Source organism: Ambystoma mexicanum, chromosome 2q, assembly GCF_040938575.1.
Source record: "Ambystoma mexicanum isolate Mex_15411 chromosome 2q, UKY_AmexF1_1, whole genome shotgun sequence".
Taxonomy (NCBI): Eukaryota; Metazoa; Chordata; class Amphibia; order Caudata; family Ambystomatidae; genus Ambystoma; species Ambystoma mexicanum.
The window spans coordinates 1,279,702,695-1,279,724,989 of NC_090924.1; the positions used below are offsets into that span (position 1 = coordinate 1,279,702,695).

General features: G+C 49.4%; 1 protein-coding gene across 4 annotated transcripts in view; it reads left to right on the forward strand.

The window, feature by feature from the left end:
* Positions 1-14,369, forward strand: part of LOC138570097 (intraflagellar transport protein 70A) — a 694,742-nt gene extending 680,373 nt beyond the window's left edge. For all 4 annotated transcript variants that reach the window (XM_069648698.1, XM_069648696.1, XM_069648699.1 and 1 more), the window contains one exon: positions 14,083-14,369. In XM_069648698.1, the coding sequence (XP_069504799.1) occupies positions 14,083-14,219 (137 nt within the window). In that variant the 3' untranslated portion in view covers positions 14,220-14,369. The remainder of the gene's footprint in view (positions 1-14,082) is intronic.
* Positions 14,370-22,295: the final 7,926 nt, after the last annotated feature.

The window sequence follows — 22,295 nt, forward strand, 5'->3', positions numbered from 1 at the left end:
GCGCCACTATCACAGGGAGTCTGGTTTCAGAGTGCTGGGTAGCCAGTGTTCCTTTTATCGTCCTGATTACTCAAAATATGGTGCTATGGTAATCAGTTTATTAACTTTGGGGATTCTTGGGGAGAAAAGGGGGATGGTGGCTGAATGGTGTATCGAACCCTTTATGCATGGCATTGTCCTGTTCCCAAAGCGAGTGTTTTGCCCCTGAGCTATCCTCAAGTCTTTCTTATTCCCAGAGGTGCGGACCATCTAATGCTATAGATTGAACAACTGTGCAGTCGTTAAGCCCATAAGAACAATAGACAAAGGACATGCAAGCGCAAGGGTTACTTCAAAAGGCTCATCCACCTGGAGATATATCTTTCACCTTTGCAATTTCAATAGGCATGGGTATGCTTACTGAACAGAGGTTCCCGCCGAGCCCCATGAATTTTCTTCAAAGAAGTTGGGAGTTATTAAGAAGCATTGTAATACCTTTGAATCTCAGGATTCACATAGTCATTCTCAACTCTTAAGAGACGTTTGAGTTAGCTGCAGAGGTTCAAGGTGATTTGAAGGTCACAAAAGGAAGTTTGAGGTTTTCTGCAGGTGCCAGTAGGTCAGTGGGTTAACAAGCTTGCTGCAGACATCGTTCTCCGGTAGGTTGGACACAGCCTTTCATCGTTCTGAAGTCGATAAAATGAACACAGTTGGCCCCAATCGGCGAAAAGAGAAAGAATACATTTAGAAGTGGGGAATAAGGGAGAATAAAGGAAGATGAAAAGAAACACCGACATTAACAAAATAAAGTTAGCTAACAATAAAGGTACACAACAAAGAAAAGGAGGGAATAAAAATGAGTCAGAAATGGAAAGAATATAGGGAGCAAAAGAGGGAGAAGTGATCAGTAGGAAATAGTAACAGAGGCAGCTAGACTCTGATAGAGAGAGAGAGAGAGAGAGAGGGGAAGTGAGAAATAAAGACAGTGATAAGACGACCACCAACATTGGAGAGGTTAAGAGAGTTGAGAAGAAGAGGAGATGGAGGAAGTTTGGTAGCAAAAAGAGAAGGGGTTCTGCATTTTTAAAGCCCAAGTGGGGAGAGAAAGGGACACAAACCAGGGGACATTTACCATAAATATATATTGGGGTAAAAGGAAGAAGAGGGGAAATTGCACTAGGGCGGGAAAAATGTGAGGGAGATGGAGAGAAAAAAATCTTGCTCCTGGAATAAGGATCCCAGCAGCACCTCATGTTCTCTAGAGAACAGCTGAGATTTGATAGAGGTCTAGCTTCTTATCCTAAGAGCTCTGGAGAATGCAAGGTGGCTTACTCTGGTTCTCCTGGAATGTATGGTGCACTTGAAACCAAAGAGAGAGAGCTTGAAAGAGGGAGGCATGACCCACAGTACTGTTGGCAGCAGAAAGCATGAGAATGGAGGAGACCGGAGAGTCTCGGCAGTGGTATGAGAAATGGCAATGTGGATGAGCGCAGCTTTGGTGAAGTGTTTGGGCCGGAATGCAGATTGAAGGGGATCAGGAAGTGAGTCTACCTCGAGATATCGCACTATTCAGTTGAAGACAGCTCTTTAGAGTGGTCGGGAAGGGAGAGACAATGTTGGGGGTCTGCACTTAGTTTCTTTAGGAGAGGTATGACCGTGGCTGTTTTGTAAAAGGCTGAGATCAGTTTAGATAGATTGAATAAGGCAGAGAGGTGAGTGGTGGTGACAGGTGCAAGACCCGGCTGTATGTGATAATTACGAATATTAAAGGCTGCATGCAAAAATGACCATTTATTTCTGCCGATTTTGTGCAGTCTTTAATATTCGAAGTAGCCCCCTCCAGAGCCTGAAACCAATCTCCCTCTTACAATCAGGGCTTTCTCCCCCGAATCCCCTTTAATCTTTAATCCCACCCCCTCTCCACCATAACCATGCCTGCCCACCCTCACACAGACAGATACACGCACACTCTCAAACACACACAAACACACACTCCGAAGCACACAACATACATAAAGATACTCACCTCAAAGCAGACTTCTGCTTCTCCCGGACGTCCCCACCACACCTTTCAGACCATGCGTGCAATCGTGTGCAGCAAGGGCATGACAGATTTAGAAAAACAGCTCTGAGCGGTCCCAGAATGGTCTTTTAAATCAGTCTATTTAATTTACAAGAAAATTAAATAGACCATTTCACTTAATACCGCAAGACCTTTATCAATTTGTGGTGCAAAGGGGTCAGATTGAGTGCAGGATGGGCTGGCAGAGCGAAGGGTGGTTAGAGGTTCAGTGGGCCAGTAGTGAGATAGAGAAAACCTTTTGGGGAAAATGGGAAGAGGGGGTCACTGGCGAATGGGGAAGGAGATAGGTGCACTATATTTCGGGGATTTTAGTGGAGAAGTAGGAAGCAAAGTAATTGCCCGAAACAGAAGAGGAATCTGGAAGGTTCCTAGGGCAGGGAAAGCATAGCCTTGGGGGGTCATGGATCTTCAGTGAGGGTGAGAGTAGAAAGTAGAAACAGGATTAGTGTAATCGGAGGACTAGACTGTGTCGAGAGTCAGTATAGAGAGTCCTTGTAGGCAGTGAAAACAATATGGGTCTGGTCTTTGCTCCAGTAGATTATACCGCAACGTGTTTTTGTCCTCAGCAGCTGGGGTACTGGGACTGTGGTTGAGGACATGAGCAGGAGGGGGTTCAGGAGCTGGCAAGATAGTGATCATTAAAGGGGCTAGACAGTGCAGAATCGAATTCAGGTAAAGCAAGTTCAGTGGCGTGAGTAAGGGGAGGAGAGAGAGATTGGAGCGAGATGTTGACTTGGTTGAAATTGTGGACCATGGAGTTAGGGCTCTAATGTAGCAGCTGGGAATGTTTGAATCAGAGGTCACGATCAGAGAAGAAGAGTTTTAGGGTGCCCGGTGAGCGCCAGATGAGGATATTAAGAGGGGCGGGAGCAAAGAGTTAGACCAAGATATGCTTAGAGGAGCAGGAAGTGAAATCAGAAAGAGGAAAGGATGTTGATGGGGTGTACTTGTTGATCATGAGACCAACGCCACCAACTTTTTCTTTTACAGACGAGGGGATTAAGCCGAAAGAGACAGTCGGTGTGAAGACACACCTATAAACACTTGTGTACAGGCAAGTTATAAATGACATATTTATTTATTTACATTCATAAAGCGCACTGGCAGCCCAGGGGCATCCAGGCGCTGTTACAAGAGTGTGGCTTAGTTACAGATTATGACATAGCTACTGGTTACATGAGGCGTAGCGTGTTTGGAGCAGGTTACATGGGTGGCATTGTATAAACATGACAAAGTAACTTGGATAGGAAGCAGTGTTACATGCAGGACAATTGGATGCATTTAGGGCACTTTGTGTAGATACTGAGGAATTTCAGATGAACAGTCGTGTTTTGATTTCTTTACGGAAGGCTAGGTGGGATGAGATCCCTCTGAGGTTAGGTGGAAGGGAGTTCCACTGGGTTGCGGCGATGAAGGGGAAGCTAGAGCCTCCTGCCCTTGCTTTTGTGACTTTAGGCACTGAGAGTAGTTTGGTGTATGGGGTTCTAATTGGTCTTTCTGTGAGTGGTCTGGTGAATCTGTGAGATAGGTATTGAGGTGCTGCGTGGTGGATGCATTCATGGGTGTGGGACAGTGTTTTGAATATGACACGTTCTTTGACGGGAAGCCAATGGGCTTGTTTCCTGGTAGCTGAGATGTGTTCCCTTTTTGGGTTACCAACGGCAGGCCGGAGGGCATTATTTTGGACAATTTTAAGTTTACCGATGTTCTTTGTGGTGGTCCCGACCAAGAGGGCATTGCAGTAATCAAGACGGGCCCCAATTGTAGCTCTGGCTATAGTCGGGCAGTTTTGCTTTGTAATGAAAGGCCTAGCTGTATTGAGGAGTTTGTAGTGGTAGGACGCTGATGAGGCAATGGCGTTTACTTGCCTTGTCATAGAGAGGTTGGAGTCTAGGTAGACACCCAGGGATTTTACGGCCTGATAGACTAGGATTGGTATGTTGTCTATGGTGAAGACATTTTGTTGGTTGTCAAGTTTCTTTAGCGTTTCTGGTGACCCGATTAGAAGTAGTTCCATCTTGTCTCCATTTAGTCAGAGCCAGTTCTGGAGGATTTGTTTAAGTTGTCTGCGAGCAGTTGACCAAGTGTGGCTTGAAAGTGTAGGGTGATAGTGCAGCTAGGTGAGGGGTTGAATTTGAGGAGTAGGTGGTTGCTGTTGTTTTCAGTTGTCCTATCCACCTTCCTGATAGGGATAGAGTCTTTTGCTATGAGGGTGACTCCGCCTCCTTTGGAGTGAGGTCGATCCTGCCTAAAGATGGTATAGCCAGGTGGGAGGGTGAGTGATAATGCCGGACCAGATGCTTTGTGGAGCCATGTTTCACTGATTGCCAGGAGATCAAGATTGTTGGTGGTGATAAGATCTTGAATGTCAAGGGCGTGGGCTGGGAGCGACCGGACATTGGTGAGGGCGCAACTCAGCACTGAGCAATAGGGGTGGTCATTTGCTTGAGGTGGTTGTGTGGGGTTTTGGCCTAATCATAGCGGTCAGGGGGCAGATATGTCAGTAGATTGGTTGGGCATGGGCGATTTGCTAAGTGAATAGTCTGTGTGGTTGCCTAGGGGTGCTTTAACAGGCAGATCAACATGCAGTATGACGGGCAGTGCACCATGTGAATCCGTGGGCAATTCATTTGCATGGCTAATTATGGGCGCATGTACTTCAGGCAGTAACCCATGCATTTCAATAGGTAGTAGTTGTGAAGGTTGGACTACAGTAGTTTCAGTAGCCTCACCGGTAAAGCTGATATTAGCTAATTGGTGGTTTGAGGTGAGAAGTGTCTGGTGTCTGTGAGGGTGAGTGCTTACTATCTTTAGTAGGAAGGGTATGAAGTTAAGCCATTTTAGAGTACAGGTGAGTTTGAGATGCTAGTGCATGGCACTGAGTAGGGCGTGGGAGGTTTCCAATGATGTTCAGGTAGTTCTAGGGTGGTCCCTTCAGGGGAGCACAATGGCAAAAAGGGGGGTGTCTTTGGTAAGAAGTGCGTTGGAGGGATCTTGTATGGATCAATGGGTACAGTGGCCATGCACAGTCTGTTGACTATGGTTCAGTATAACTGAATTATACTCATTTTCTTGGTTGTGGTCTAGGGCGGATAACTGTAGGTAAGGTCTTAAGCATGGAATCACTAGATTTCATAAGTCAGGCTCAGTGTTAAATGATAGTAGGTGGGCAGGGGGTGCATAGATCAAGCCTAGGCACAGTATGTAGATGCAAAAATCAGGCTAGGGCACAATATCTAGATGCAAAATCAGGGTAGCGCACAATATGTAGTTGCATAAATCAGGCATAGGCACAGTATAGATGGAAAATCAGGCTAGGGCACAATATCTAGATGCAAAATTAGGCTAGGGCACAATATGTAGTTTCATAAATCAGGCATAGGCACAGTATGTAGATGCAAGAATCAGGCATTGGCACAGTATCTAGATGAACAATCAGGCTAGGGCACAATATCTAGATGCAAAATCAGGCTAGGGCACAATGTCGTTTCATAAATCAGGCATAGGCACAGTATGTAGATGCAAAATCAGGCTAGGGCACAATATCTAAATGCAAAATTAGGCTAGGGCACAATATCTAGATGCAAAATCAGGCTAGGGCACAATATCTAGGTGCAAAAACAGGATAGGACACAATATGTAGATGCAAAGATCAGGCAGAGGCACAGTATGTAGATGTAAAAAAACAGGCATAGGCACAGTATCAAGATGCAATATCAATAAGGCAAGGGCGCAGTAACTAAGTGTGGAGCGGGCATGTAAGACTTGGGTGCAGAGTAGACCGAAGGCAAAGCATAGTACATTCGGTGTATGAATCACACAGTGCAATGTAACAGTGCTCAATTACGACATGGTGTGCCATGCAATATCAGGGGTGCTCATTTTGTATAGGTTTGGTAAAGGGACTTTCTGGTGCACAATTATAAGAGTACAGTAGGGGAGCCGGTAGGATTCGGCAGCTGGTGCCAATTTGTTGTAGGCGCTCTGTAAGGCAGACAGGCAGGTTTGCAGTGCAGTGCAATGCAAAGTTTAGTAGCTTAATGCTAGTTAGTTTCTTTACATGTTGTGTTTGCGGGATGAATAATAAACGGCTTTTATACTGCCATGCTGGACAGTTCCTTGTTCAGGACAGTTTGCAAGGCATGTTAAGATGAGGACGCATAACTCCTGCTGTTGGAGGTGCACTTCAGATTGCGGTCAGAGTAATAGGTTTGCAGGGTGGGCAGTTAGGGATACAGAATCAATGATAACCGTATGGCGGGTTGGTCTAGGGCTTGTGCCTTTTCGCAAGGGAAGTTGGGAGCGAAACGTGACAAATGCCATAGGCGGGCACCATATGCAGTGGTTGCAGGGAATGTACCTTACTTGCGGGTAGGATAGAATCGCATTAATCCACGGTCAACGGTCTCCCGATCGACACAGAAAGGCAGAGACAGGGCCTTATCCTGCAGGCCTTACCATACAGGGCTGGCTTCCACCTGCCGGCTTTAGGGATTGGCAGCACTAAATCTGCTGTTAGCCAATCGCGGCGGTCCTCCTTCAATCAGCTGTTGTTGATCGGATGCATTGTGGTTGCTACAATATTGGTCGAGCTGCCATTTTAGCACAGGCAACAATGAACGTGGAACAGCAGGGTTCTGGTGCCTGCATGGGGATATTACAGACCTTAGGCTGCATGTAGCACGAACAGAGGCAGATATGCACTGTAGGTGCAAAAGTTAACAAAACAGATGTTGGGCACAATTAAAGTGCTGCGAGGCTGCAGTGATGCTTGGATCTTCGCTCGAGGACTGGGAAGTGTGCAGTTGCTCCTGCAGCGCCTATGGAGAGCTCCTGCAGCTCCCGGTGTGCATATGTCACATCATATCAAGGGCTTCCAGGATGACTCATGGTCTGGAATCTAGGTGTTGGTGATGAACTTCACTGATAGTTTGAGGTGGCAGGAATCGAAATGTGAGATTCTAGAGACACATGGGGAGCTCAATAGGGGTAGTATGGGTAGTTGCTGGAGTAGATGAAGGAGCTTCCTACATAATTATGATCCTCTTCTCCCGAATCTTTGTAGATTCTCATCTCGCTTGACTACTTGTGTTTCTTGCAGTGGCATTTGGTATGTTGTTTTAAAATAGAAGTACATGAATGTTTTAACCGAACTAGCCCAAGCAAGCAAGCCTTAACCAACTGTGTAGTTTAGAGTTCTCTCCCCCTTAGAACATCTGAAATACTGGGTCAAAATTGTGCATATTCTTGAATAAATTTTAGAACTATTTCGTAAAAAGCCATAGATTATTAAAATCGGTTCTATATGAAATAAACCATGAAATAATCCAATAGATGTCAGGTTGCCAATAATGCACAGGAGAATTCTGCAGCACATTTTCATGTTGACAGCATTGCTGCTGTAGAACACATTTTTATACTGCTTGTGCTCAAAGGAAATCACAGAGCTTGCCAACAATGCAAATAACACATTTGTATTTATTCCCATATTATTTTAGTTATAAGCAGGTCAAAATGCCTGAAGAATATTGATTTCAATGGATTGCCTTTCTCCCGCAGATTCCTCATGTGATAGATATTCCCTCCAGCTCTGCTGCTTTGGAAAAAATTTGACTGGGGTGTAGTGGACCTCGACCATCGATCCGTCTTGCACAGCGTCTGGTCGTCGGCTCCGGACGTGACGTCTGGTGTGCTATAAATACCACGTCACTACGCCCCAACCTCAGTTCCTTTTTTTTTGCATGCTAACACGCTGCTTGGGAACACAGAATCTTCGACGCAATCAACGTTTTCATCAGAAAATGTACTTTTTTCAAATCTTCGACGCGAGATGTCGGTCGCGCGGGTATCGGTTTTCAAACGGTGTTCCAATTGTGGCACCAAGATGTCCATCACTGACCCACATGAGTTGTGTCTCTGGTGTCTTGGCACGGGTCACGGGACTGACCGGTGTCCATCGTACACCAAAATCCCTACACGATCGAGCTGCAAAACTTGCTCTACTTCCACTATTCTAGTTGGGTTTTTAGGATTGATTTTGGGTTTGAACTATCATTTTTATGTGATAAACAATACATATCAGCATTTCCACTGTAGACAAATTTTCTAATGAATACAGTCGCCTTTGAAGGGTACTCATCTTTGTAATGTTCGGTGCTACAGGCAGGAATCTCAGAAAGTGTAATATCATGTTTGCACTGCGTTGGGTAGCACCACTTATACCGAAGATGCCTTGAAGCCTCAACGGAATTGAGTGTCCAAGATATATGTGCAACCGCTCTTCCTGAGCCCAACAGTTCCTTTTCCTACACTACAGGTAGCAAGAATTCCGAAACACCAACAGTCATGGAAGTTCAGTTGAAATGTATATTTTTTAATTTCATTATTTTGTTTCCTAGATGAGTCAAATGAGTAAAAAGTCCTTATGTTTTAAGGCCTGCAGTGAATGTTCTAGGACGATGACCATTACTGACCCACATGACCGGTGGCTGAGCTGTCTTTAGACTCCATAAAAAGATCTGCAAAGCTTTAAAGAGCCATGAATTCTAGAGAATGCACAATGCCACAAAGCTGCACTTGCTTAGCATTCACGGGGGAGGAATTCTAATCAGCTCCGAGGTTAAGAAGCACCATAGGAGATCTCATACCTGTAGTGCTTTGAGGTCTTCCATAGATGAGCACTTGTGTAAGAAAAGGAGGGCTGTCTCCTCACGAAAGGACCCTTCAGTTAAACTGGTGGTGGTGGCTGGTATGCTGCCGCAGGGGACTTCCTATATACAGCCGATTCTGGTGCATGGAGTTCTTCAGGCACCAGATAGTGCTAGGTTTGCTGAGATGCAAAAACAGTTCACTGCTCTTCCTGCCATGCTTGCCTTTCAGTGCAGATTCAAAGAGATAGCGACTGAGACACCATTGTTCCTGGTGGCGTATGGGGCTCTTGATGCCCCAGCCAACGGACTGGACACTAATGCCAGATCAGTCGGGTCAGAGTGTATCCCCAGACTCTGTAGAGTCGAGTGCCTTGTACGATGCCAGACAGACCACCGCAGGCGTTATGGAAGCCCAGTAGTTTCCAGGTAGAGAAAACCTGCAAGGAGGTAGATGCCGTGTTATAAAGTAACTCTGGCTGTGACATGGGAAATTGGGATGATTACTATTCCAGGGATTGAGAGAGTTTACAGGAGAGAAGCAAGATTATGTTAAGGAAGAAGTCCTGAGGGACCTGTAGAACGTCTTTGGGTTGGGCATATCCCCAGAATTAGATCTTGAGTAAACAGGTGCTAAAGGGCCTTATTTCTGAATTTGCATTGTGTATGGCTCAGATGAGTGGTGAGAAGTCCTTGGACGTCAATGTCTCTGATTAGGTTTCGACATGTGGACCATGACAGGTTCACGGATGTAATGCAAAAGGAGAATAAAGAGAATCCGCCTTTCCTGCCTTTTCGGGAGAGTCTCATGAACATCATTCTATATATCTGGGAGACTCCTGTGGTCCAGCAGAGAACAAGAATATCCTGACAAAATACAGGCATTTTAGGTGGACCCCTTGTATTTGTTTGTCCACCCTTTGGCTAAGTCCTTTTTGGTCCATACAGCAAACTCTAGGGGATGACATAATGCGTTTCCTACCTTTCCATCAGACAGGTCTAAAAGGATTGATGCCAATGCTGATTGAGGTTTGTTTTATTTTTGGGTCATTGGCCTTAAGGTCACTTAATGTGTCAACCACCCTGGTATAGTACCAGGTCCCCTGGTGACAGGTGGCCGAGAAGGCTAAGTTTGTGGCAGAGAGATGCAATGAGGGAGGCAGTGTCTGAGGAATTTGAGACCTTAAGGCACATACTACAGGCTGGTATGAACACAGTGACTGTGGCCAGGAGTATGGCAACATCTGCAGGCGCCAGGCTCTATGGCTGGTTCAGTTTGTCTGGATGCTCTAAGGATATCCAGACGAAGATCCTGGATTTGCAGTTTGAAAGGGTCAAACTGTTATGGGACAACATGGCTCATTCCCTATAAAGGTTCAAGGATTTCAGACAGAATGTTAGATTCTAGGCATTGTCAGCCATTCATCACAGCCCAGTCTTACAGGTTGATGCCAGCTACTCTCTCTCCCCAAGGGATGCCGGGCCAGAGAGAAGTCCTTTAGAAGGCCTGTCAGCAGCAGGAGCAAGAAGAAGATGGCTACTCATCAGGCTGCTTCTTTAAGGTGTCCTTACAGCATATACCCCAGTGGGGGAGGGGGCAAACTGGGTGACTTCATTGAGGAGTGGGGGGGCTATGAAAATGGACCAGTGAGTCCCGCAGAGTATAAAAAGAGGTTACAGTCTTCCCTTCTTGAATTTCCCCCCTGGTTGCTCACCCCAACAGCGCAAAGCAAGAATGTTATCAAGAGAAGATATTCCCAGAGGTGGAGCCAATATTTTGCAAAGGAACCTTAGAAAAAGGGCCTGAAAAAGAACACATTAGCAGGTTTTACTCGAGATATTTTGTAATCCAAAGGTGTGATCCCAGAAAGTTGAGGCCCATTGTACATCTGAGGCCTAAATACATGTATACGAGTGGAAAGATTTAAGATGATGACTGTCTCAAATTGTTGGTGCTCCATCAAAGGGCGACTGGATGGGGTCTCTGGGCCTACATGATCAAATATTTTATATCCCGATTTTGTCAGTTTACACAAAGAACTTTTAGTTTGTGGTGGCAGGCCAGCATTGGCAATTCAAGGTGTTCCCTTTCGGTCTAACACTAGTGTGGAAGGTCTTCATCCTGGTGAGGACAGTTATTGAGGTGAACTTGTGGTTAGGAAATGTGGTGTGCCCCTACCTCAACAACTGATTGGGAAAGTCATCATTTCGGCTGTCAGTTCTTAAACATACCATGTGTCTGCCGCACAGGCTTGGTTTGTCCCTGAACATAAAGTCAAATCTGCTTCCGACAATGTGGCTGCAATGTATTGGGGATAGACAGATGGAAGCTTTTATATAGCCAGAGAGGTTACAGGCAATCTAGGACATGCTCACCAGTTTCAAGTCGGGTTTAAGATTGCAGCCGGAAAACTCGAGCAGTTGCAGTTGCATATGGGGATGTTGCAGTGGGAGCTGATATTCAGGTGATGCCAGGCAAGAGGGTGGATGTAAGACGGGCAGCCTGTGAGCACACACTGGTGCAGGATTGAAACTAGTGGGACAAAGAGCAGAACGTGCGAGTAGGCAATCACTTTGCCATCCTGGTCTTTCAGGAGAAGGTCATCACAAATGCATCCATGATGGTTTGAGGTGGTCACCTGAAAAACCTGGAAGAGAGGAGGTTGAGCTGGTCGGATCGAGAAGGGAGGCTGCACATCAGTTTGGTAAGGGGGCATAGCGACATGGTTCCTGTAGACACTATGGGCCTCATTCCGACCCTGGCGATAAGTGGTTAACGGCGCTGGTAAAATGCCGGTGCCGTTAACCTCTTACTGCCCTATTACGAGGTTCCCTAGCGGGCCCCGCTCAGAACGTCTGGTCAGACCAGACATCCTTAGCTGGTCCCGCTATGGGACCAGTGAGCTAATGATTAATAACAGGGAGTTATTAACGGGCCCGTTATTGGCTCCCTCCCCATTCCCATTGAGCCCTATGGGGGCTCGAATGGGAATGGGGATTGCTTCCCTGAATGGGGAAATACCGGGTCCTCCAAGGTTGGAATGACTCGGTAAATCCCCATTCAGGGAACCCGGACCCGGACCCCGAGTTTGGAGGCAGCCATGGTGCTGATAGCACCATGGCTTCCTCCAAACTCGGAATGAGGCCCTATGACTGCACTGAGCTATCCAAACGTATGCAGGGGCGTGGCCCCTTCAAACTGTGCAAGGAAGCTTGAATGCCATGGCTGTGGTAGGTTTCTACGTGCCAGAGTGTGAGACATTTTGGTGCAGGCATTCCGTTTGCCTAGGGAAAGCAACGTTTGAGTGGATGCACCCAGTAGACAGTAGATGGTGTGCCATGAGCAGTCTTTTCACCAGACTGAAATCACCTAAACTCTGGTCTCCCTGACGTGCTATCCAGTGCTGTGTATGAATCAGTGGTGGGGCTGTATTGCACTGTATCTGGCCCATGGCCTATCAGCTGTTCAGGGTGACGTGGAGTCTTCCCATTTGCAAACAATGTACATCATTTTAGATTTCGTTAAAGACAAAGGCTGCGCACTGCAATTCCAATTGCATTGTGAGGTGTGTTGCAGTAAGAAACTTGCTCCATAATCCGAAAGGAGTTAGTTAGTCTGTCGGGAGGGTCCTGAAATGTGCAAGTTGGAGGACCGGAGCACCCGGACACCACAATGCACCATGGCCACTTGCTATTTGGAATCTATTCTGCCCCATTGTGGTTTTTTGGAATCCTCTATCCTGGTATGGCGACTGATAATCTCCTGTGATCCAGGGATATTTGGCATGTTTGCACTCTTGTAATGTTGCATTTTTCCCAACCTCTGGATCCTTGGCATACCTCAGCAAGCTGTCCCACCTACATTCTGATAGGCTGATGCTTTTCAGCTGGAGCTCCACATTGTGCAAGGGCTGGATGGCCTACACCTAGACTACAAACCCCCCTAGCTCATTTGCATGTTTGATCATCAGGTAGCGCAACACTGCGATCCGCGCTTTCAAAGCAGGAATCCACTGAATTTCATTTGCTCAGCCTCTCCACGTCTTTGTACCATGCTGCTGTCCTTTGTGCTCCTGCCAGGAGTGGACTGGGAACCAAACGAGGCCCTGGAAATAATGTTCAAATTGGCCTCGTATTACACATTTTCAGCAAACCCATCCCTTTTCCTGTGGGAAAATGTCGAAATAAAATAGATAACCACACAAAAGAGACCCAGGGTGCAGAGGCCTGCCGGGAAATATCCAGCATTCCCTGTAGGCCACTCAACCCCTGGCACCTGCCTGGTTAAGTGCTCTCAGGTCTGTGCTTGCTCCGCCTCCCTTCTGTGGCTGCTCTCGACTGGAGTGAGGGGCTACTGCATGCGCCTGTTGTTGCTCACAGACAGTTCATATTAGTTGCAACTGTTCGGATTGTTGAGGTTATGGTCTACCGCATCTGCGGTCCTATGAACAAGTAAATGTTGGGAGCTGTGGTGAGGGGCAAAAACACTTTTCTCACTGCCTTTTTGAGCTTGCACCAGGTCTGACCATATATCGGATTGAGAAGTTTGCTGTTAAGATAAGTAATTCTTTTTTTATTTCATATATGTGTGAAATAATCGTGCAAGCTAACACACATAGTGAATTGTGATGTTTGATTACTGTGAACCTCTTCATTTTATATGATTTTTCCCGGTTGGGGTTGGGTTTTTTTTTCTTTCCCTTTCCTTCTCTGTTGGATATGTTCTTTATATTGCAGTTGCTTGTTGGGGTGGGGGTGAGGGGCAGTTATATATGATGTTCTGAATCTGGGGGGTTTAGGTATTTTGGTGCAAATTGTTGTTTTTATTTGTTCATGTTTATGGTAAATTTAGAATAAAATGGTTCCATAAAAAACTTTTCTCACTGACCTAGTCAGGTGCTTGGCTTTGTAATATAACAGCAGATTATTTTGCGGCCACAGCTTTGGCAAAATAAGTACTATATTCGCCCATACGGCTGGGCTGTGTGACCAGTGTATTAAGATCAGGAGAGAGTCACCATTACTACAGGTTTTCTCCAGCATGAGAGGTTTGGGATGTACCAGGAACCCGGGGCAGCCCTGTGGTCCGTCTCCAGGGCTTACTTCTACAGTGAGCAGTAGTTCCCAGTCCCTAGGCCTCATCCAGCCCCATGCTGTAGCCTGAAACATGGGACTTCATCACAACGCGCAACCACACTGATAATGTACCTACTGTGACAAGGAAGAGTAGGCCTCAATGTGATTAAAATCACATGTAATGAATCAAATCATTAAGTTAATTATGTTCATTGTATGTTCATTTGTTGCAGCATATAGATCTGCACAGGTTCTAAACATGTTTTGACTTGGACGCGGTTTGTCTGTCTCTTGCAGTCTATGGTAAGAACATCCCAGCTGTTATTGAGCAGCCGCTTGAGGAGGAAAGGATGCACATTGGGAAGAACACCGTCACCTTTGAATCCAGGCAGCTGAAAGCGCTGATCTATGAGATTATTGGCTGGAATGTATGAAGGGCAAGCATTCAGTGTCAAGTTCTTTGAAATACTGTTCTTATTTATTTAGTTGTGTGAGCTATTCGGTTTATTCGGTTTATGAATACTCAATTTATAAGCAAACGTATTTACATTTTAATAATAAAAGTTAATAAACCATAAAAAACATCTGATTGGTCCATTTGGTCTGAGATTTACTCCCAGATTGCAAACTGTATCTTACACAGTGGTTGCATCCGTAAGCAGAAAGAGTGGACTGCCACACTCTGTTCTTCACTTACAAAAACTCGATGTGCACTCCAGCTGAGAAAACAACAGTTTCTATGTGCTTTTTTTTTAAATAAATGTGAAAGTTGGCTTACTGATGTATGCAAAAATACATGGTCTGCATAATATAAAAGTTATAATAAACTTTTAAGAACTGTGACAAAATCCCCTACCTGCTTCTGGGAACTGACACAGTGGTGACACAACGGGCCGCATGCTACCCTGAGCCAGTGGATATTGGAGGACCTGTGGGTGGAATGAGGGTCCGCTTCTCAACCCACCTTCATTCATATTGTGTGACGGGGACAGTAACAGTGATGTACCTCTTCCTAGTCTAGGGACTCTGGGCCTACCCCACCCTGCCGGTCTAGTAGGGAAACCCAGTCCTGATAGACCTGCCCCTACCCAAAACGTTTGCAGGACAACAATAATATGGCCATTCACCAACTAAAAAAGCTTGAAGCTCTTCCTGAGAAAACCCTCATTTCTAAATATATAAAAAGAAACTTTACGTTTAAGGAAGAGGGTGTCTCTGCACTCGTCAGCACTAGCGAGGGTTCTGATACTGTTATGCCCCTCGATAAATCAAAGGAATCTCCTCCAGGAATTCGCAGGATCTGTGGTGAACTCTGTGAAACTGCGGATACAGTGTTGTAAGCTCACAACATCCTGAATGCTCGGTGCGAAATAAATACTTAAGCGGTATTGTTCCCTGACACTCTCCCACTGGGGATATCATTTTGCTAGTTTCCCACGAGGGCAATAAAAGAAAATGCTCAAACACTTTACTCAGTGTTTTTCCAGTGTTGAAGATTACTCGCTGGAAACACTGGAACACTCACCATGGCACAGCGAATAACAGGGAGGGTCACAGAGGATGGCAGGTAGTCAATTCTTAACCTAGGCACAGCCCCTTGAGCCAAAAGCAGCTTCCGTTGTACAAAGGAGGACAGGCAATCACAGTCCTTCGCAAATTGCCAGCAACAGGTGCAGACCCACACTGGAAGATCTACCAGGAGGAGCGGGGGAATACACTATAAAAGCACCCAGCTCGGGCAGTGTGGATTGCAGGATGGTCAAATTTGAAGAAGGCTGTAGACTGGAGAGCAGTGGAAGAAGCAGAGGCTGGAGAGTGGAGAGATGAGGTGGGAACAGTAGCAGGAAGGTATGGTAAGAACTAATAGTGTTGAGGAGGAGGTAGTATCATCATAAGGGAAACGTGAAAAGGAGGAGGCAGTGGGAGTTGTGCAAGAGGAGGAAGTCCTCTTCACACTATATAGAGACTAGAGGGAGTTTAACGACTGTACAGAGAAAAACCCCTTAAATTACAAGATCAGACTACCTAAAATTCTCCTCCAGTCCTGTTTTGTAGATCCTTATAGGATGACTATAGCCAAAAAAATATTATGCTTGTGCTATGGACATGCATCAGTACAGGGTTGAATAAATTAGCAATCATTAATACTCACTCATTTCTAGTTGAAATACAAAAATACTTTAATTCATCTTTTTGCTTAGGCAAAATGTAAAAACATTCTCATAGTTTTCATTACACCGTGGAAATAGCGAACGTGTCAGTCAAGTGGCTGTTCCCTAAGCCACTGTTTAGCCATCTAATAAAAAATATATGTATTCACACTTGCCTTCTATTGCAACCATTCACTCAAAATGTTCATACACAACCCAACATGTTTCATTCCTCATTCACTCTTAAGAATCACTAGACAGGAATTTCATCAGGGGGACACTGACTCTTACTTCCACCTTATTTATACAAATTTTTTAACAATTCTGTAATTATGACAACATTTCCATTTGTATCTGTTTTTTAGTCGATGGATTAGCACTTATTGCCTCCATCTAGCTTCTCTACTGCTTTAGCTTGACTTTTCTCTCTTCACACCGTCTATTTTAGGATCTACAAAACAGTAAAAACGGTATTAATTAACCGTTCTTTTGCCCTTGTACTACAGGCTATTTCTTGTTTTTATTACACCAGAGTATAATTCTCTTGTACATATAAGGCACGGTTAATTATGCATTAGTACTCACTTCGCCCATAGACGATGTATACTTTACAGGATTCAGACGCTTGTCAGGCTGACTTGTGGTACTCTCTATTTGAATCTTAGGGGGTAATTCATAGAATTCAGCGCACAAGTGGCGCACGCGGCTGGCGCACAGTGTGCGCGTGCGAATCCCTGCGCCAGCCGCGTGCTCTAAAATCCATTTCCGCGCACAGCGTATTCATGGATTCCAGCCACCAAAACCAGCTGTGGCGCACAGTGGCGCAGCGACCCTGCAGCAGCGCCAGTTACGCCCCCAAGAACGCCTCTCGCGCAGGGAAAAGCCATCAATATACCCAATCCAGCGCAAAGGGCTGCGCTAACCCTGTACCAGCACGGCAAGCGGGCTACGTGTATCACTGGGGTGCGCGGGAAGTACCTCACGCGATTTCCGCAGGGTACGCGTATCTCAGGGGTGCGCGGGAAGTGCCACACGCGATTTCAGCAGGGTACGTGTATTTCAGGGGTGCGCGGGAATTTCCACACGCGATTGGGCCCGTGCGAGCAGGGTACGCGTATCTCAGGGGTGCGCGGGAAGTGCCACACGCGATTTCAGCAGGGTACGTGTATTTCAGGGGTGCGCGGGAATTTCGACACGCGATTGGGCCCGTGCGAGCAGGGTACGCGTATCTCAGGGGTGCGCGGGAAGTGCCACACGCGATTTCAGCAGGGTACGTGTATTTCAGGGGTGCGCGGGAATTTCCACACGCGATTGGGGGTACGCATATCTCAGGGGTGCGCGGGAAATTCCACACGCGATTTCATCATGGTACGTGTATTTTGGGATGCGGGGGAAGTTTCACACGCAACATCAGCAGGACACGTGTATTTCAGGGGTGCGTGGGAAGTTCCACACGCGATTGGGCCCGTGTGAGCAGGGTACGCGCATTTCAGGGGTGCGCGGGAAGTTCCACACGCGATTCCATCAGGGTACGTGTATTACAGGGGTGCGCGCGGAGCACCACACGTGAATTGCACGTGTGGGTCCTCCCAGGTGTTCCCTCTGCACCCTCCACGGCCCCTGCAGGTGGCTCACACCACAGGGGCCTACCCTGCACATGTCCTGCAGGCACACCAACCACCATGGCCATGACCCCCAGCCAACCCACATGTCAACTTGCACTACTGCCCACCAACGCATGTCCCCCTGCACCCCCAGTCACCAGGGGCACCCTCCACCAGGCCCCCACCCATGTCTCCCAGCACCCCCACCCCCCAGCAGTGCAGGGGCACCCACCACCAGGCCCCCACCCATGTCTCCCAGCACCCCCACCCCCCAGGGGCACCCACCACCAGGCCCCCACCCATGTCTCCCAGCACCCCCACCCCCCAGCAGTGCAGGGGCAGCCTCCACCAGGCCCCCACCCATGTCTCCCAGCACCCCCACCCCCCAGCCACCAGGGGCAGCCTCCACCAGGCCCCCACCCATGTCTCCCACCACGCCCACCCCCCAGCCACCAGGGGCAGCCTCCACCAGGCCCCCACCCATGTCCCCCACCACCCACACCCCCCTAGCACTGTGGGGCACCCACCACCAGGCCCCCACCCATGTCTCCCAGCACCCCACCCCCCAGCCTCCAGGGGCATCCTCCACCAGGCCCCCACCCATGTGTCCCACCACCCCCACCCCCCCAGCACTGTGGGGCACCCACCACCAGGCCCCCACCCATGTCTCCCAGCACCCCCACCCCTCAGCCACCAGGGGCAGCCTCCACCAGGCCCCCACCCATGTCTCCCACCACCCCCACCCCCCAGCACTGTGGGGCACCCACCACCAGGCCCCCACCCATGTCTCCCAGCACCCCCACCCCCCAGCTGTGCAGGGGCAGCCTCCACCAGACCCCCACCCATGTCTCCCAGCACCCCCACCCCCCAGCCACCAGGGGCAGCCTCCACCAGGCCCCCACCCATGTCTCCCCCCACCCCCCAGTCACCAGGGGCAGCCACCACCAGGCCCCCACCCATGTCTCCCAGCACCCCCAGCCACCAGGGGCACCCACCACCAGGCCCCCACCCATGCCTCCCACCACCCCCACCCCCCAGCAGTGCAGGGGCAGCCTCCACCAGGCCCCCACCCATGTCTCCCAGCACCCCCACCCCCCAGCCACCAGGGGCAGCCTCCACCAGGCCCCCACCCATGTCTCCCACCACCCCCACCTCCCAGCCACCAGGGGCAGCCTCCACCAGGCCCCCACCCATGTCTCCCACCACCCCCACCCCCCAGCACTGTGGGGCACCCACCACCAGGCCCCCACCCATGTCTCCCAGCACCCCCAGCCACCAGGGGCAGCCTCCACCCATGTCTCCCACCACCTCCACCCCCCCAGCACTGTGGGGCACCCACCACCAGGCCCCCACCCATGTCTCCCAGCACCCCCACCCCCCAGCAGTGCAGGGGCAGCCTCCACCAGGCCCCCACCCATGTCTCCCAGCACCCCCAGCCACCAGGGGCAGCCTCCACCAGGCCCCCACCCATGTCTCCCACCACCCCCACCCCCCAGTCACCAGGGGCAGCCTCCACCAGGCCCCCACCCATGTCTCCCAGCACCCCCACCCCCCAGCCACCAGGGGCACCCACCACCAGGCCCCCACCCATGTCTCCCACCACCCCCACCCCCCAGCAGTGCAGGGGCAGCCTCCACCAGGCCCCCACCCATGTCCAACTCATGTTCCCCACCACCCCCACCCCCAGCACTGTGGGGCACCAGCCAGCAGGCCCCCACCCATGTCCAACTCATGTTCCCCACCACCCCCACCCCCCAGCACTGTGGGGCACCTGCCAGCAGGCCCCCACCCATGTCCAACTCATGTTACCCAGCCAACATATCATCACAATCTAGATCCCTGGTCCCTATGGTCAGCCTCCAAATGCAAAACACCCACCCGAGTATTGCATCCACCCACTCATAATTTGAAATTACATCACAGAACACCAATTGCAAGTTCCGAAACAAACACATTTCCCTCACATACACCCAATGGGTGTCAGTGAATCTCAAAACACATATCATGAAATGCATGAAACCAATGAGATACCACACATTGAAGTTCACCCAAAAAATATATGTATTAAAGGAAACATAAATAGAATCAAAAATGAAGAAACAGAAATGTGAATGTACAAAAATGAAAAGAAGCATGTCCGTGAAAAAAAGCAAAACCAAAAATAAAATTCCAAAGTCAATGTCCACAAAACAAAATCCAATGGGAAATGAAAAAGAAAGCCATTGCTCCATGGTTAAAAAGTGAAAAAAAAAATACAATCCAACAGTGAACTATGTACATGGGAACAAGTCCGGGTCCATTATCCCAACAAAAGAAAGGAAACCTATCTAACTACACTAACTAATAAAATAAACTATATACAAAAATGTGGCCAATGTCCGAAAGGTCCAAATAAAATCAAAACAAAAATGAAACCTAACACTACCTACATAACTATGTACAAGGGCAGCGGGCTAGTTTCACGGCTCACTTGTGGATGTTCCGGGCCAGGGCATCATCGAACTCCTCCTCAATGTCCCGGAGGCGGTCCTCCTCCATGGCCCAGAGGGTCCGCAGGGCCGTCGACGTCTCCACCTCCAAACCCCTGCGGATTGCCTCGAGGCACTCGGCCCGCCTCAGGGCCCTCCGCATGGAGTTCTCCGCCCTGACCATTGTGAGCCGTGCCTCTTCCGCCCGCTGCCGCTCCGCATCTATGGCGTGGCCCAACCGCTGCCACACGGAAGACACTCTCTGTCCTGGGTCCTCCTGCCCTCCGGCCGATGCCTGCCCCTCCGATGTTGAAGGCCCCGAGCCTTCATGGCTCCCACCACGTTGCTGCTGCTGCTGTGCCTCTGCCCGTGCACTGCCTCCTGCTGCCTGCACATCCTCCGCTGGCTGGGGTGCAGTCGTAGATGTGGCCATCCCTGCTGGATGTCCGACTCCCGACTGTGGCAGGGATGCCTCCTCCACCAGCCTGGCCGCACCGTCAGAGGCAGCTCCACAGGGCACCCAGGTGACTGATGGGTGGGAAGATGGCACAGAGGACGATTGGCGCGTAGGGGGTCTAGTTGAGGAGGGGGTCGTAGCAAGCCCCATCAGACGGAGGAATCCGGCCTGGGTGACCTGTCCCAGCAGGCTGACGTGGTCAACGAGCCATTCGAGATGACGTGCAGTCTCCTCATGAAAAGACTGCAGGTCACCTCGCATGGCCCGTTGACGCAACGCCACACCAGCCAGGACAGGCTCAACCCGGACCTGGATAGCCACGTCCGCAGGCAGAGGAAGGCCAGTTGATGTGAGCTCATCCCCTGCCTGAAAACGGGTCTGGACGTAGGCATCCCTGCTGGTGCAAGATGATGCAGGGACAGGATTGCACACAGGCACCTCCGCGGCAGCCTGTGCTGCCTCCTGTCCCTGGTCCTGCACTGCACCACTAGCACCAGTGGGATCCCCACCTCCAGACCCCGTCTCTGGTGCTTGCACGGCCTCCTCCTCCACCAAACCCCCCACCAACCTGGATGACTCCGTGCCATCTTCCCCTGTTGGGCCCTGTGGGATCCCAGCTGCCCCTTCTGCTGCCGAGGAGTCCAACTCCAACCTCCGCCTCTTGGACCTCCCCCCGGCAGCTGCGGCCTGGGACGCGGCACCGGACTCCTCACTCCCCGACGAGATCACAACATGGGAGGGGAGCCGGGCCTTGCGTCACTGGCTGGCGGTGGGATCCCCGCCGCTGTGCTCCACAGCACCTTCTCCGCCCTCTTCATCAGTTGACGCTGCAGACAGGGAGAAACAAAACACAGGCATCAGGGCACTGTACAATGGACACATACACACATGACAGTTGTACATGAGTGGCATTGGCAAACCTCAGACATGTCATCACAATCCCCAACACACATGTCATTACAACTCGCACACATGAGCCATACCACAGCCATATCGCAACTGCCACCACCATCCATACACATACAACAGCATGAGCAGCCAAAGGTGAGCCAGACATCACATGCAACACAGGAAGTGCACCACACATGTACACACACCACCACACTTGCATCCATGTGTACACCTCTGCCAAGTGTCGCAGTGTTCAGACGGGCATCCATGTCACATCTGCCAATCAGGCTTCCACATACCGCTGTCACATGCATCCATGTTGCATCACTGTTGCACCCTTGTCAAATACACACACATGCACATGTACACAGTGCTGATACATGCAGCCAAAAACAACATACATGCGTGACATCACGGACATGTCTACTTACATACATATTCATCCAAACATGTGTGCCCACACAACTGCATTTGGCATGCAAGCCTACACACACAAGCACCATCCATGTCTCACACATTCCAGCCCTCGCTTGTGTTAGCCCCACGGCCCTGTACACCCCCACCCATACTCGACCCCATACAAACAGATGTGCAACCTGCACACTACTGAATAATCACCACAAGCACTGCTCACAATCAGGATGCATGTACACTCACCGCTCGACTCCAGACGGGTCTGCCTCTCAAGGACCTGGACGTGGAGCGCTGGGGATATGCGTTCCAGGACCCTCATCTGTTCTTCCGACAAGTGGCCCTGGCGCCCCTTGGCATCCGCTGCCTTCAAGAGGCGCCGGGCCTTGTTCAGGGTCCTGGACCTGAAGTCCTCCTAGCGCTTCTTGACATGTTGTAAGTCGCGGACTGCCACCCCCTCCGCGTTGATGGCAGTCAAGATGTCAGTCCAGATCCTAGTCCGTCCTTCCTTGTCGGCGCGGGAACTTCC